A 14,429-nucleotide genomic window follows, 5' to 3' on the forward strand; every position below is an offset into this window, starting at 1 on the left:
GCATCAATTAAAGAAACAAATAATTTAAACTGATCACATTAATATAGTATTGCACATTGTACATTTAGTACCTTCAAAATTGAACAGAAGTCAGAAGAATAATCATAGCAATAGCGCCAACTTCGATCGGAAATGATCTGTATCTTTATAGACATCAGAACAATGGCTGTCCCTGCAGTGATGGCACTGAACACATTCATTATGAGAGAGGCTTTCACCTACAGGGGGAAAAGAAAGATGACATGTGAAAGCTGACAGTAATAGTAAAGGTGTACATTTATAACATGTCCTGAACTGCAGGTTTTAAATATGTAAATTGATAACGAGTCAGATCTCATTTTAGTCCATATTATTCTAATGGTAAAAATGTGTCATTGTTCTATAAGAAAGTTAAGATTAATGTGCAAGCTTCTGACTTGCACATTAGACATTGCACACTGACTTTATTATGTGGTAAAAGAGAGTTTTTTGGGGGGAATTTTTAAAACTTATTTGCCTCAATTTGTAATTATTTATATGTATATACATTTTGACAGAATAGCAAAATTCACTTTATAGGAGATCTACATTTCTCAATTTTATTCAGCTGTGGACGTGCTCAAGATCCGCTGCTGGATCTCAACTCCACTGTCAAGGAAAAGTTCAATCAGTTAAGACTGAGGATTCAGGACATGGAACAGATGGCAAAAGAACAAGACCGAGAGACTGATAAGCAAGCTATCTTGAGTGAAACGCAGAGCCATCGGAAGCAGATGTTAAGTAACCAGATGGCCTGGAGGAAAGCGAATCTGGCCTGTAAACTGGCCATTGATAATCTGGAGAAGGATGAACTGCTTCAAGGAGGAGACTCCGTGAGACACAGGAAGGCCACTAAAGAGAGTTTGGTGCAGACGTCCAGTGACATCACCGAGAGTCTGATGAGCATCAGTCGTATGATGTCACAGCAGGTGCAGCAGAGCGACGAGACCATCGGAAGTCTGGCGACATCATCCAGGACTATACAAGAGACAAATGAAGAGTTTAAGGCCATGACGGGAACCATTCATTCGGGCCGGAAACTGATCCTGAAATATAATCGTCGTGAACTGACGGACAAACTGCTGATCTTTCTGGCTCTCGCTCTGTTTCTGGCTACAGTGCTCTACATCCTGAAAAAGAGACTCTTCCCCTTCATTTAGTGGCGGCTTCCTGCTTTCCAGAAACCATTCTGTGAATCTTTCAACCCAAACTGGCCCAACATTTCTTAAACTAATGCACTTAAGTGTGAGTAAATGAAGACAGAAGCTTCAGCATTAACTACTGAAGTGGGATGAGGCTTTCAGGAGCACATTAATGCACTTTAAAGGCTATCTTATGCTTTTCTGATTGCAGCATCATATTCAGTAGCATATTTAGTAATCATTGCATTTGTTGTACAGTCATGAAATGTTTTTTTTTTTGTCACTCTAACATACAATCAGATACCATTTAATTTCATTCCATTTCAAAAAAAAATGGTGAGAAGTGTGAGATAAATCATCAAGTTTAATGCCATTTAGATGAAGGGGTCATTTTTGTTTTTTAAATATGATAGAAAACGTCATTTGGAGTTGCTACGGGTTTAAATGCTTTGCTGCTAACAGATGATGATATCTGGACTGTTGATATATGTTTGACAGATTTTAATGATTTAATAATAGTAGTGTATGAATACATTAGAAACAATGTGGCAAAAGAAAAGTTATCACACACAGATTTCAGCACATTATGTACATACCACACACAGATCAAGTTTATTCTGCGCAGAAACAGACAGAGATCCAGCAATGATGAACTAAGAGAGAAACAAGACATTTCAGTTCATTCTCGAAACTAAAAAGAAAGTCTTTAAAGAAAAAAACATTAAATGAAACTTACAATAATGGATCCCCAGTAGGTGATGCCACTGAAGACAGAGCTAACTGGGTAATCGAAGGCGATAGTGTGTACGATACCCAATAAAAAAAGCACCACTCCAATCATTATTTGGACAGTCTAGACAGGGCACAACACACACACACACACACACACACACACACACACACACACACACACACACACACACACACACACACACACACACACACACACACACACACACACACACACACACACACACACACACACACACACACACACACACACACACACACACACAATCAGACCAGAACACATCTATTAACTTGAGATCATATGATAACAGCTTTTTATTTTCTGTTAATTTTTTCACAGAAGAAAATTAGACACTAAAAATATTCCCAAAATCATACAGAATTATAATTGATGATTAAATGCATTACCCCCAAAGCCTTTGGTTGTGCTGTAAAGAAGTCTGTAAGAGCCGTGCTGGGCTGCGCTCCTCTGCTCTCCTGTCCATCAACACCAGTCACAATCTTCTGTGTCACCTGTGGGTTTACCTGGATGACCACTGTAGCTCTGTCCGTCGAGATGATCTTGCTGGCTTCCATCTCAGGACAAGTTTTCACCTGCAATTAAGCATTCAAAATCTGCAGTTCACAACTCACTCAAGGTTGTTTTATTTTCTGTGTTATGTACAGTATTTATGATTAAAGCATTATCTGATCAGTGACTGATAAAACCGAGATACTTGCTTTACTAAGGCTTACATTCGCTTATAGACGTCTTCCTCTCCTCCGCAAGATCAGAGGATTCAAACTTACTCTGTTCACAATATTTTGCATGATTGTATATTTTAATGTCCAAACGAATCCAAAACTATTAAATATAATTTTATGTGCCAAAGTATAGCAATAAATGAACAACTGTTTACACTAAGACTCACTAGTCATAAAATAAACTGTCAATCGATGCATAAAATATTTTACCTGAAATTAGATGTTGATGAGGATGTCTGATCGCGCTTATGGCGTATCTGTCTGTGTGTGTGTGTGTGTGTGTGTGTGTGGGTTTGTGTATGTGTGTGTGTGTGTGTGTGTGTGTGTGTGTGTGTGTGTGTGTGTGTGTGTGTGTGTGTGTGTGTGTGTGTGTGTGTGTGTGTGTGTGTGTGTGTGTGTGTGTGTGGACTGTGAAGAACTGCTAAGGAGGAGCTTGCTTCATATGAGCTTGCTTTATACTTTTAAAGATTATGTTGATGCCCTTTCTGATAAAATGTACATATATATAAAATCTAAAAGATAGCAGAAATTATAGCCATTGATTGAGGACAAAAAATATCTGTGATTAAAAGCACCAACAGACGTGTCTCTGTTCAAAACACACAATAATCCTGTAGTTGGGCCTGATTTAGCAATAAAGGATGGAAAAAGGCCTTAAATGAACTATAAATTAAATCCTGATGGGGCTTTTTGCTGTTTTTATATGAGCAAATTTGAAATATTACCCATAAACAATGAGTGTAACATTAGGGACACTGCGCTACTACGGCATTAATACAAAAAGTGTGTTATCGACAAAGTGTTTCCATCCAATTGGTCTTTTACAGATAAAATTGTGCGTGCCGTCATCACTAAAAAAATGATAAAAAATTAGTTTTGTTGTATTGCTAAAAAAATCTGGCCCTTTCAATACATAATTTCAATACATAATTTTGTGTATATATTGCAAATTATCTTGTATCTTTCGCATACCAAATGTTTGTAAAATGTTGAGTAATGAGACAATTGAAATTAGCCAGTTTACTGCTTACTATTTTCACAAATAATATTATTAAATTAGGAAATATTAGGAAATATCAGAAGTTGACAGCTTGTCTGACAGGACTGAAACTGTTTTATATGATGAAGTCCATGGGTCCACAGCTCATTTGGTGTCCAGAAAAAAGATTGGTTCAATGAAGTAATTACACTACACATAAAGCAACAATCTTTAACGTAAACTACTCTTGAACATGCAGACCAGACAGTCGTGGTTAGATGTGGCCGAGAACGCATATTCACATCAGTCAAAGCAAAAAAAAAAGTTATTCATGCTGGTTTCACAGTTCAATTACATCAAATCGATCAAAAACATCAAATCACATCTTTTTTTCCTTTTTTTTCTGAGACAGATGCAGCTGTGCATCTATGTAAATATTTGATTTGTGTATTCAACCTTTTTAAATGGTCTACGCTTAACTGATGCTTTCTTTATTCTCTTTTCTTTATTCTCACATAACAATACTAAAGTTTGTTAAGAGCTTTTTGGATACAACCACTTTATTTTCCAAGACCAGATTCTGACCATGAAATCAAAACAGACTTGTGATTTTATGACATTCATTTTAATTTATTCAGTTGTTTATTTTGTAATTTATTTAATTGAGAGAGAAGTCACATGTTTTCCATTCTACGTTTCTTTTTGTCAGTATTGGAAACTCAAACAGCTTAACTTCATTTGACAGACGCCCCATTTTTATGTTTGATAAGCTGCAGATTTTCAAGAGGCTATTTTTCTCATCCATTTGAAACAAAGCCTTATTATATAATACATAATAAAATTAGTTTTATTAACAACATTTTTTTTACTTTGCTACATACACTACTTATTTATCATCAAGCAATTTTCAGAAATAGGTGCAGTTGTTTGATTATACTTTTATTAAACTGTAGATTGAAAATAATGATTGATAATAGGTCTTTTGTTTTAAAAATGTGAGAAACTGCCTATTCAGAATTTATACTGTTCCCAGATGACTCGTTTTGGATAACGCAGACCTTTTCACCTTGTTTGTTTATTGAATTTTGACCACAAAATGTATGTGTGTGTGTGGAGTCCAGTATATACTAATATACTAATTCAGAAACTTGGTTAACAAATAGAATATTTGGTCAAAAATGTAATGAAATTATATTACCAAACATTGGGCCTTGCCTCATGCAGAAGTATAATCGGGCATATTTTCCAATATGCATAATTATATAACACTATATATAACATAAATACAACACTAGAAAAGGCATTTAAAAAAAACACATTAATTCCTCTCAAACTTTGTCTGGTAGGATCTCCTCACTGTGATTCAGTTTCCCTGGGAAGTAACAGGAAAGATACGTTAGTACCAGGGTGGGAATTATGTAATTTTAGGGGCAAGGCCATTTGGCCTCCACCTTTTCTTTTTTTGGGGGGGCACCAAGGCCATATGACAGGGCACAAAGGCCATTGAGTACAATTCGATGGTTTTCCCATTCAGATTGATACCATAACATGGTAATTCCCTGTGCATCATGGTGAGCCTGACTGGCCTTACTGCAATGGATTCAGAGAAATCAAATTGTGCAATTTACAAAAACACAATTGCATCGGGAAATGCACATGTGCTGGTCTGCAATGTATTGTCTATGGATGCCTATACGATTGTACAAATAAGAATATTCAGCTTGAGATCAGGGCTTGTCAAATTCAGCAACCCTTGAATGTATTGAAAGAGGTCTCTGTTTCCAACTACAAGCTGTTAAACTGCAACCCCACTTTTGAAAAATCCCCAGAAATGACATACCCAAACTGAAACAGATACAGTTCATGAACCCTTTGTACTAAAAGCACAAGTATGATCTCATTTGAAAGCTGACACCTGGTAGTTTATTGTAAATGTAGAATTAATTATTGTCATAATGAAAAAATAGTTATAAATAGATTTAAAAAAATTAAAGTTATGAGATTTTTTTTATGAAACATCTTCATGAAAATAAAATTGAAGTTGGCATTGTATCAATCTAGAAATGCACTGCAGCTAAAGTCGCATGTCTGACCATGTTATACTTAAAATCTGAAGATGATATGTCTAAAACTCAGTATTTAGGTAAATTTATTTCAAGATCATGTCATAGGACTTCACTTATTAATCTATTATTATGAAAATGCCTGACATGGCTCGAAGAACACAGGTAAGTCAAATAACATTGCAAAAATGTTTATTGTCTTCAAAATGACATAATCTGCAGGGCTCGACATTAAGCATTTTCATGTGCTTGTCCTTCGGACAAGTAAATCTGTCATTCACTTGTCCGAGTAAAAAAGTTGCTTGTCCGGAATTTTTTTTTTTTTGTTAATTTACTCTTAAGCAATATTCTCATCAGTGTTCAATCAGCTTTGATATTAAATCGGCATATTGTAATATCTGCACCTTTAAAGGGCATCTCCTCCCCCAATCGTATTAAATGTATGCTTCATCTTTCATTTTAAATTCCTAAATTTGATCAATACATTCAATTATTTAGAATAATAAGACATTATATGGCTGTTACCCTAGGTAGGGCTGATCAAATTAAATAATTTACACTGAAAAATTACAACTGCATAAAATAATGTTATGAAATTGATTTAAATATACAAATAAGAAACGCTGGAAAGAATGATACTACGTTTAAACATAACACTAAACCGCCAGTAGGTGGTGGCAGGCGACCGTCTTAATGAGTGAGTCATTGATTATTTCAATCAAACGATTCGTTCAAACGGCTGATTCATTGAAGAATGAACCCACATGTTTATGAATGGGTCATTGCATCTTTGACTCAACCGATTCGTTCAAAATCCTGAATCATTCAGTAATGAAAACAGGTTGAGTGTTCCTGTGAGATGCGCCGTGGTTCTGCTGTGATTTTTGTTTGGAAATATTTTCGCTGCTGAAACAGAACAAAAACAGGCAATATTGTCAGTTTTTTTTACAGTCTATGGTAATACATTATCCACAATCGATCGCTACTTACAGTAAATGTAATAAAATCAGAATCATTCTCTCGGTTTAGTGATTCCCTAGGTAGGCTATTTGTTTATTTTTGTTATTGATGTTCTAATCAGACTACTTGTCCGGTCGGGCAAGTAAAATTCTCTTTTACTTGTCCCTTCAAAAAATCCACTTGTCCCGGACAAGCGTTAATGTCGAGCCCTGATCTGCATGTTACAGCGATCTGTTAGCTCTGTTTGTGGTCGGGGATTTGGGATTTCCTGCATTGTCGAACGCTCTTCTTCATGTGTTTCAAATATGGACTATAATGTTCAGTAGAGCGCCCTCAGGCTGCTGGTATGAATTGAAAACACAGCACATCAGTATACAGCGCTCATAATGCTTACATCGACGCATTGGCGCTTTATACATGGAACTTGGACAGGGCCAGGGCACACAGGCAACTGTGGCCGTACGATGATTTTTTTTTCACGGGGCATGAAGGCCAAAGTGTAGGGCAACGGCGGCCATGGCCGTGTGGCCGCGGTATAATTCCCACGATGGTTAGTACACAAGACACTCAGACTCGTTATCTGGTTTAATTTTACTAACAAGAACCACACACCATACAGACTATTTTTATTGAAAAAGAGAAAAACAATAAAGCATGTTGTTATTTACTAATATTTCCTTTATCTATTTCATGATAAGCAATATTAAAGGCAGCTTACCATGAAACATTTACATTTTCATTTCAAACTTTTTCATTTTGCTAGCTTTACCTTTGTTTGTGGCTTATTTAGTGGATTTGCATAATTCTCTTAAACATAGACTTCAACACAAATAACTATTGTTTATTGGGATAAAACCACCAATAAATCATTTACCTAGTTTAGTGCCACATTGACTAGCGTAGAGTCTGTGTTACAGGTGGCTTTGCAGGCAAATGCTGAGATACAGATGGAGATGATGAACTGAGGAATGGTGAACACCAGCATTATTCCAACGATCCGCAAACTAAAATACTACAAAACATTCAACAAAATGTATTGAGAAGCAAGCATAGTTTGAGCTAATTATGAGAGTCCCACCAATCAGGATATATATTTAAGCAAAAAATAAAGCAATTAAGAATAAATTCTGTCATTATTCCAAACCTATATGCACCTTTCTTTCTTCTGTGAACAGGACACATTTTGAAGACTGTTTTACACGCATTTACAATAAATGGTAACTGAGGCATTCAAGCTTAAAAAAAGAAATGACACAAACCAAAAGATTCCTTCTGAAGTCATAGGTTCCCTATTGATACGGTTCACTTATATTGCATCAGTAGAAAATGGGAAAACTACTTTGCGCTCCTGCGCTCGCAAGTCGCTTTTCTGAGCCTGAGTGCAAGAAGAAATGGAGTCGTGGGGTTTCTGCTCACGGGAACTAAGTGAGGCTCATGCCGGTGATATCCCGCATGACTCGCTCTCCCTGCAGCAAGGGGATACCAAAGTGCTCTGCTCCCATGATAACCAGAACCCAGCCAATGCATTAGCAGCTTTATATACAGAGGAGTGATCGGGCTCCATGCAGGGCTCCGGCTCCTACCAGCCCAGGAGCCATGTGATGCTCGATGAATGGTTTCCTGCAGCCGGGGCGCCATCAGTGAGCCCCCCACCATCAATCCACCCCAGTCGGTCATGATGAACGATAATGAGTGAAGATCAATTATATACCTAGAGATTGGCATGGGGTACTTCTACCTCTCAATGCAAATCAAACCAGCTATTAGGCTAACTGAAATAAAACCATGCCAATCTCTAGGTATGGTGAAGGGTATGTGATGATGTGGCGATATTTGTTTCTGTTCCACCACCCGCCCGCCGGTCGCAGAGAGTGTCCCGACTGCCACAACCCCCACTCCCGCTAGGCCTCAGCAGCAGCCTCCATCAAGGCCTCAGTGTGGAGCCGGGTGAGGAACCAAGACTATTCCTCATTTTCAAAAAAAAGCTAATTCCTCTGTGCCACAAGAATGGCAACATCAGAATGGCGGTGTGCAACCCTATAAAGCCTTGCCACCTCTTGCATTACCAGCCAGCAGACTGGTGCGGTTTGAGAACCCGAGTACGCCTTCTTACGCACCCCCTGCCGAGCCATGGAAACGGGTAAGTGTTGCACCGCACACTCAGACCCACTTTGGGCCACTATGCCTTCCGAGTCGAGTGATCCCCTGGTTCGTCTCTGGGAGCCTGGCTAGCGCTTCCCAGCCTGTCCAGCTGGCTCATCTATACCATCAGACTCAGCTATGCGATTCAGTTCGCCCGGCGCCCACCCAAGTTCAGGGGCGTTCACTTCAACTCTGTGTTGAACGAACGGCCCCTTTCCAGCATGCGGAGATCACAGTCCTACTGGCGAAGAACGCGATAGAGCCGATCCCTCCAGACGATATAAAGGCCGGTGTCTATAGCCCGTATTTCTTTGTACCCAAGAAAGGCGGTGGGTTACGGCCAATCTTAGACCTGCGAACCTTAAGTCGGGCCTTGCACAGGCTCCCGTTCAAGATGCTAATGTAGAAACATTTCTGAATGCATCCATCCCCAAGATTGGTTTGCAGCAATTGACCTGAAGGACGTGTACTTTCATGTCTCGATCATCCCGCGACACAGGCCATTCCTGCGCTTTTTTTGTTTGAGGGTCGAGCATATCAGTAGAGAGTCCTACCCTTCGAGCTGTCCCTGTCACCTTGTGTCTCTACGAAGGTTGCAGAGGCAGCCATTGGTCGCATAAGAGAGCGTGGTGTTCGCATCCTCAACTATCTCCACGACTGGCTGATACTAGCTCAGTCTAGGGAGCAGTTGTAGCGAACACAGGGACATGGTGCTCAGTCACCTCAGCCATTTGGGACTTTGGGTCAACTGGGAAAAGAGCAAACTGCAGAGGATCCCCCGTGTAGAGGTTCTCTTTTCTCGGTATGGAGCTGGACTCGGTCAACCAGACGGCATGCCTCACAGAGGAACTTGTCCGGTCAGTGTTGAACTGCTTGAATACACTCAAGAGCAGAAAGTGGCCACTTTCAGAGGCTCCTGGGCCATCCACATCAAGAGGGTAACGCCGCTGGGTTTGCTTCATATGAGGCTGCTTCAGCACTGCCCGGAGGAGGCAGACCCAGCCCTGGCTTTTCTCTGTACTGTTCGAACTCTGCACCTATACGTGGACAGAATGCAAAGCCTCAGGACCTCAGACCAGCTCTTCATCTATTACGGAGGCCAGCAGAAGGGTAAGGCTGTCTCCAAGCAGAGTTTGGCCCGCTGGATAGTGGATGCCATCATCTTGTTGTACAAATCCCAAAATCTACTGTTCACCTCAGGTTGCGAGGCCACTCCACTATGTCCACACGTTCGCTAGATTTTATAGCCTTCATGTCGAGCAGGTTGCCTCCCATGTGCTTGCTTCCAAAAGCCAGTCAACACCATAGGCCCCACTCGAAGTGTCAAATTATTGTGCCATTCCCCTGCTATGAACCGGCCATTCCATGTGTTGTACTTCCCTAACGCCCAGTCCATATGTGTAACTTCCACATGATACCTCCCTATGGGCAGGATCGGGCTTCCAGAGCGTTCCCTTTCCACTGAAAGGGCACGCTTTCCATGTGTTATCTAATTCTGTCTAAATGGGTCATGCGTAACAGCAGTTAAGACTTTGCTGGCCTAAGCCCCGTCCCATCTCCCGCCCCATGGCACCCCAAGGATCAGGAGACTTGCGCTGGGCACTGGAAGGTGGCAGCAATACGTCAAACATGACCGACTGAAAGGGAACGTCTCGGTTACATATGTAAACCGCATTCCCTGAAGGAAGGAACAGAGATGTACAGCTCAGAATAACCCGCGACAACCATTCTAAATTTTTCCACCATCATTTCAGTATAAACGTTCCAAGCAAATGTAAACTTTCGTCCTCACAACAGGAAGGCCCGCCTCTCCAATCATTCGATTGGACAGTGGGAAAAAAAACGTAATGACATCGAGTTGAGTTTCAGGTGGTCAGAGCGCTCCAACAAAAACTCGAGGTACAGCAGACAGCTAAAATGACAGGTGCCCGGGGTGCATAAACAGCGCACAAAACTCTCACTGCCAATAGATAACAATTAAAAAAAAAGGTGCTCTGTCTGATCAGGGCCTAAGGAAGAAAAAAGTCATACTAGCGTATGACAGTGAGTACATTATGACAGAATTTTAAACAAAAAACTAATTAAAAACAAATGAAACGCATTACACATGAAGACAAAATATGAACTGTAATACCTCAGCATATAAACTTGGATCCATCATTGATATTACTCCTAATTGTATGGACATCAGAAGAATGGCGAGTCCTGCAGTTATGGCACTGAACACATTCATTCCAAGAGAGGCTTTGACCTATACAAAGACAGAATGTACAAGTTTCAGACACTGAGGGGATATACAATTTTTACTCAAACAACATCCCTTGTTTGAGACTGTCTATATTAATACACTATATTCAGCCTTTCAACTAGACTGTTTCTACTTGTCTTGTTGATATTTGGCTGCATTTAATTTTGAGAAAATTAAATATTGCCTCATCTAATCATTGAGGAGTTAAATGTCTGTATTAATATACTATACAGCTTTTCATCCAGACTGTGTTTATGTGTCCGGTTGATATTTGGCTGCATTTAATTTTGAGAAAATTAAATATGTACTCATCTGATCTTTGAGGAGTCATTTAATTCTGAGGAAATAAATGGTTAGTTCCCAAGGGGAAATGAATAACACCTCATATGGTGCTCATCTCCCTTCGGTGCCCTCCAGCGTGTTCTAGTCTCAGTGTCTTTCCTAGAAGGGGGATTTAAGAGGGGTCAGTTCGGTTATTTCCTGCCGGTCATCCATTTCAGGACGCCGGATTGGCTTCTCAAGCTATATTAGAGACCAGTCTCGAGAGGCTGGTTCCTTTAGTAGTCTCAGCCGAGTCGTCTTGGGATAAGACATATCTGAGGACAGTCTTTATCTCGAAGAAGGCTTCGACTAAGAAGAAATCCTGACGCCGAGGCTATCAGGCTTCTGAGGGTGGCCCCTCCGGGGAGAGACGGGTTTGAGAATCCTTGTCTGCTCGGCGCCCTCTGGGGGGCGACTCTCTGAGGAGGGTCGCAGTGCTGCCAGCTGTTTCTGGGTACCGAGGTGTCAGCGTCCCCAAACGATCCTCTGAGGAGGGTCGTAGAACAGTCAGTTCGGTTGTTCCCTGCCGGTTCGCCATTACATGACACCGAAGTGGCTTTTCGACCAGTACCAGAGGCCAGCCCGAGAGACTCAGTATGCCCGCCCCACCTCGGTGCCCTCAGGAGGCCTTTCTGCCAACCCCGCCACCCCTGGTGCCTCGTCAGCCACGCTACAACGGGGTGTTGTTCACGTTACTGCATCCCGAGCAGGCTCTGGTAATGGAGCAAGAATAGAAGACTCTGTTAGCTGAGGAAGCTATAGAGCAGGTGTATTCACCCGACAGAGAATCGGGTTTTTACAGCCGTTACTTCATTGTTCCGAAAAAGGACGGGAGGTTGCGTCCTATATTAGATCTCAGTTGAATCGTGCAGTCAAGAAATTCAAGTTCAAAATGCTGACATTCAAACAGATCGTGACTCAAATCAGATCCGAGGACTGGTTTGTCACGATAGATCTAAAGGACGCATACTTCCATGTCTCCATCCTCCCTCAGCACAGGGAGTTCCTGGGGTTTTCTTTTGGGGGCAAAGAATACCAATATCGGGTACTTCCATTCGGTCTAGCTCTATCACCCCGCATGTTCACAAAGGGCGTAGATGCAGCTCTTGCCCCGCCCAGGCTGCAGGGCATACGCATTCTGAACTACTTTGACAAATGGCTGATTCTGACGGAATTAGAACAGTTAGCGGTTCGGCATTGAGATGTTGTCCTCGCTCACATGAAGAAATTGAGGTTGAGACTCAACACCAAGAAGAGTGCGTTTACTCCATTACAGAGAACCACTTTCCTTGGTGTGGTATGGGATTCAGTCACGATGCGAGCCATCTTATTGCATGCTTGTGTAGTTGCTATCCTCACAGCCACGAAAGAGCTAAAGCTAGGCCAGTCACGCACTGTGAAACAGTTCGAGAGACTGTTAGGCCTCATGGTAGCAGCGTCCAATGTGATACCCTTTGGCCTGCTGTACATGAGACTTTTGCAGTGGTGGCTCAGGACCAGAGGGTTCTCCCCACAGGGAAACACACTCCGTACGATCAAGATCACGCAGCGGTGTCTCCGCATGTACTTGTCCGGTTAGACAACACATTGGTGGTCTCCAATATAAATCTTCAAGGGGGTTTGCGTTCACGTCCACTATGCAAACTGGCGCACCAGATTCTCTTGTGGTCCCTAGGGAAGCTGCTCTCCCTGAGAGCAGTTTATTTTCTGGGGCATCAGAATGTATGAGCAGACATCCTGTTGACCTTTGGTCATTTCCTCCATGGTGCTTTTAGACCAGGATAGGAGTATGGCGGCTTAGAAGCCTTATCATATAAGTAGATATCCCTGTAGGATGTGGTTTGCGGCAGGCTGGTCCTCTCCGCTCACATTCGTAAGGTTTTACAACTTCGACCTGGACGCTACCCCAGGTTCACAGGTGCTCTTGTCTTAGTTGTGCTCTCAGTATTCACACAGACAGGCTCTGGTTTGTATGGCGTGTTGGGAATTCTCGTTCCCAAAGCGTCATCGACGCATCGTGAGTTCCCTTGAAAAGGAACGTCTCAGGTTACGACTGTAACCCTAGTTCCCTGATTAGGGAACGAGATGATGCATCACTTTGACATACTTCCTACATCCCTGTGATCGACTTGCTTTGGCCCTTTTTCGAAGCTAGCGTGGATCTAAACCGGATGTGCTTTTATCCTTTCCTGGTCGTGACGTCACCCGTCCGAGACGCTCACTCTCGCCGTTGGACTAGTTGACATAAGTGCTTCAGACGCATTCACGCAGGGGCGTTCCCAAAGCGTCATCGACGCATTGTCTCGTTCCCTACTCAGGGAACTAGGGTTACAGTCGTAACTTGAGACCTTTTGCTCACCAGTTTATACTTTTGTGGGTAACTAAAATATATGGTGTCATGCAGTATTAACTTCATTTTCAGTTTTAACTTTACTTGTGGTTAATTAAAGGGTATTGTATCACTTACAAAAAAAATCTAGAAAATCCAATTTCCTGTATTTAATCCTACTGGACCCCACAAAGAAAAAAGCATGAAATGTATATCCAACACTTGAAAATTGTGACACAGTGTCTCTTATATAACTGTTAATTAATTTTCTAAATCAAATTTACTTCTAAATTATATATATATATATATATATATATATATGTTCAGTTACAAATATTGATCACAAGTCCAGTTTTCTTGTCCTTTTACAGTCTAAAGCTATAATGTGCTAATCTTTGCTAGTAGATGAAATCTTAATTTAGGCCTACATTAGAAATATTGTGACAAATAACAAGCTATTAAGTGATATGTACATACCACAGAAGGATGAAGTTTATCCTGCCCAGCAACAGACAGAGATCCAGCAATGATGAACTGAGAAAGAAACATGACATTTCACAGTTCATTCTGGAAATTAAAAAGAGTGGCAAAAAATTAAAAACATTAACTGAAACTCACAATGCAAGATCCCCAATAGGTGATGCCACTATAGACGAGGATCGCAGGGTAGTTGTAGTCATTGATGGTGAGTAGAACACCAAGAAAGAAGACCACCACTCTAATCATTACCTGG

General features: G+C 41.1%; 1 protein-coding gene and 1 pseudogene across 1 annotated transcript; one reads left to right on the plus strand and one right to left on the minus strand.

The window, feature by feature from the left end:
* The first annotated feature begins 613 nt into the window (after positions 1 to 613).
* LOC143746435 (vesicle transport protein SEC20 pseudogene) lies at positions 614 to 1,312 on the plus strand (annotated as a pseudogene).
* Positions 1,313 to 1,881: 569 nt separating this feature from the next.
* Positions 1,882 to 14,429, minus strand: LOC143746389 (uncharacterized). Its single transcript, XM_077238198.1, has 5 exons — positions 14,315 to 14,429; positions 14,174 to 14,230; positions 10,933 to 11,049; positions 2,319 to 2,504; positions 1,882 to 2,013 (listed from the first exon to the last, which is right to left on the minus strand). Exons 1-5 carry the CDS (start codon positions 14,420 to 14,422, stop codon positions 1,882 to 1,884), a joined length of 600 nt encoding a protein of 199 aa, XP_077094313.1. The 5' UTR covers positions 14,423 to 14,429.

The sequence above is a fragment of the Siphateles boraxobius genome, unplaced genomic scaffold (genome assembly GCF_051911475.1).
Source record: "Siphateles boraxobius isolate OS27281-9 unplaced genomic scaffold, OSU_SipBor_1 22, whole genome shotgun sequence".
NCBI classification, from domain to species: domain Eukaryota; kingdom Metazoa; phylum Chordata; class Actinopteri; order Cypriniformes; family Leuciscidae; genus Siphateles; species Siphateles boraxobius.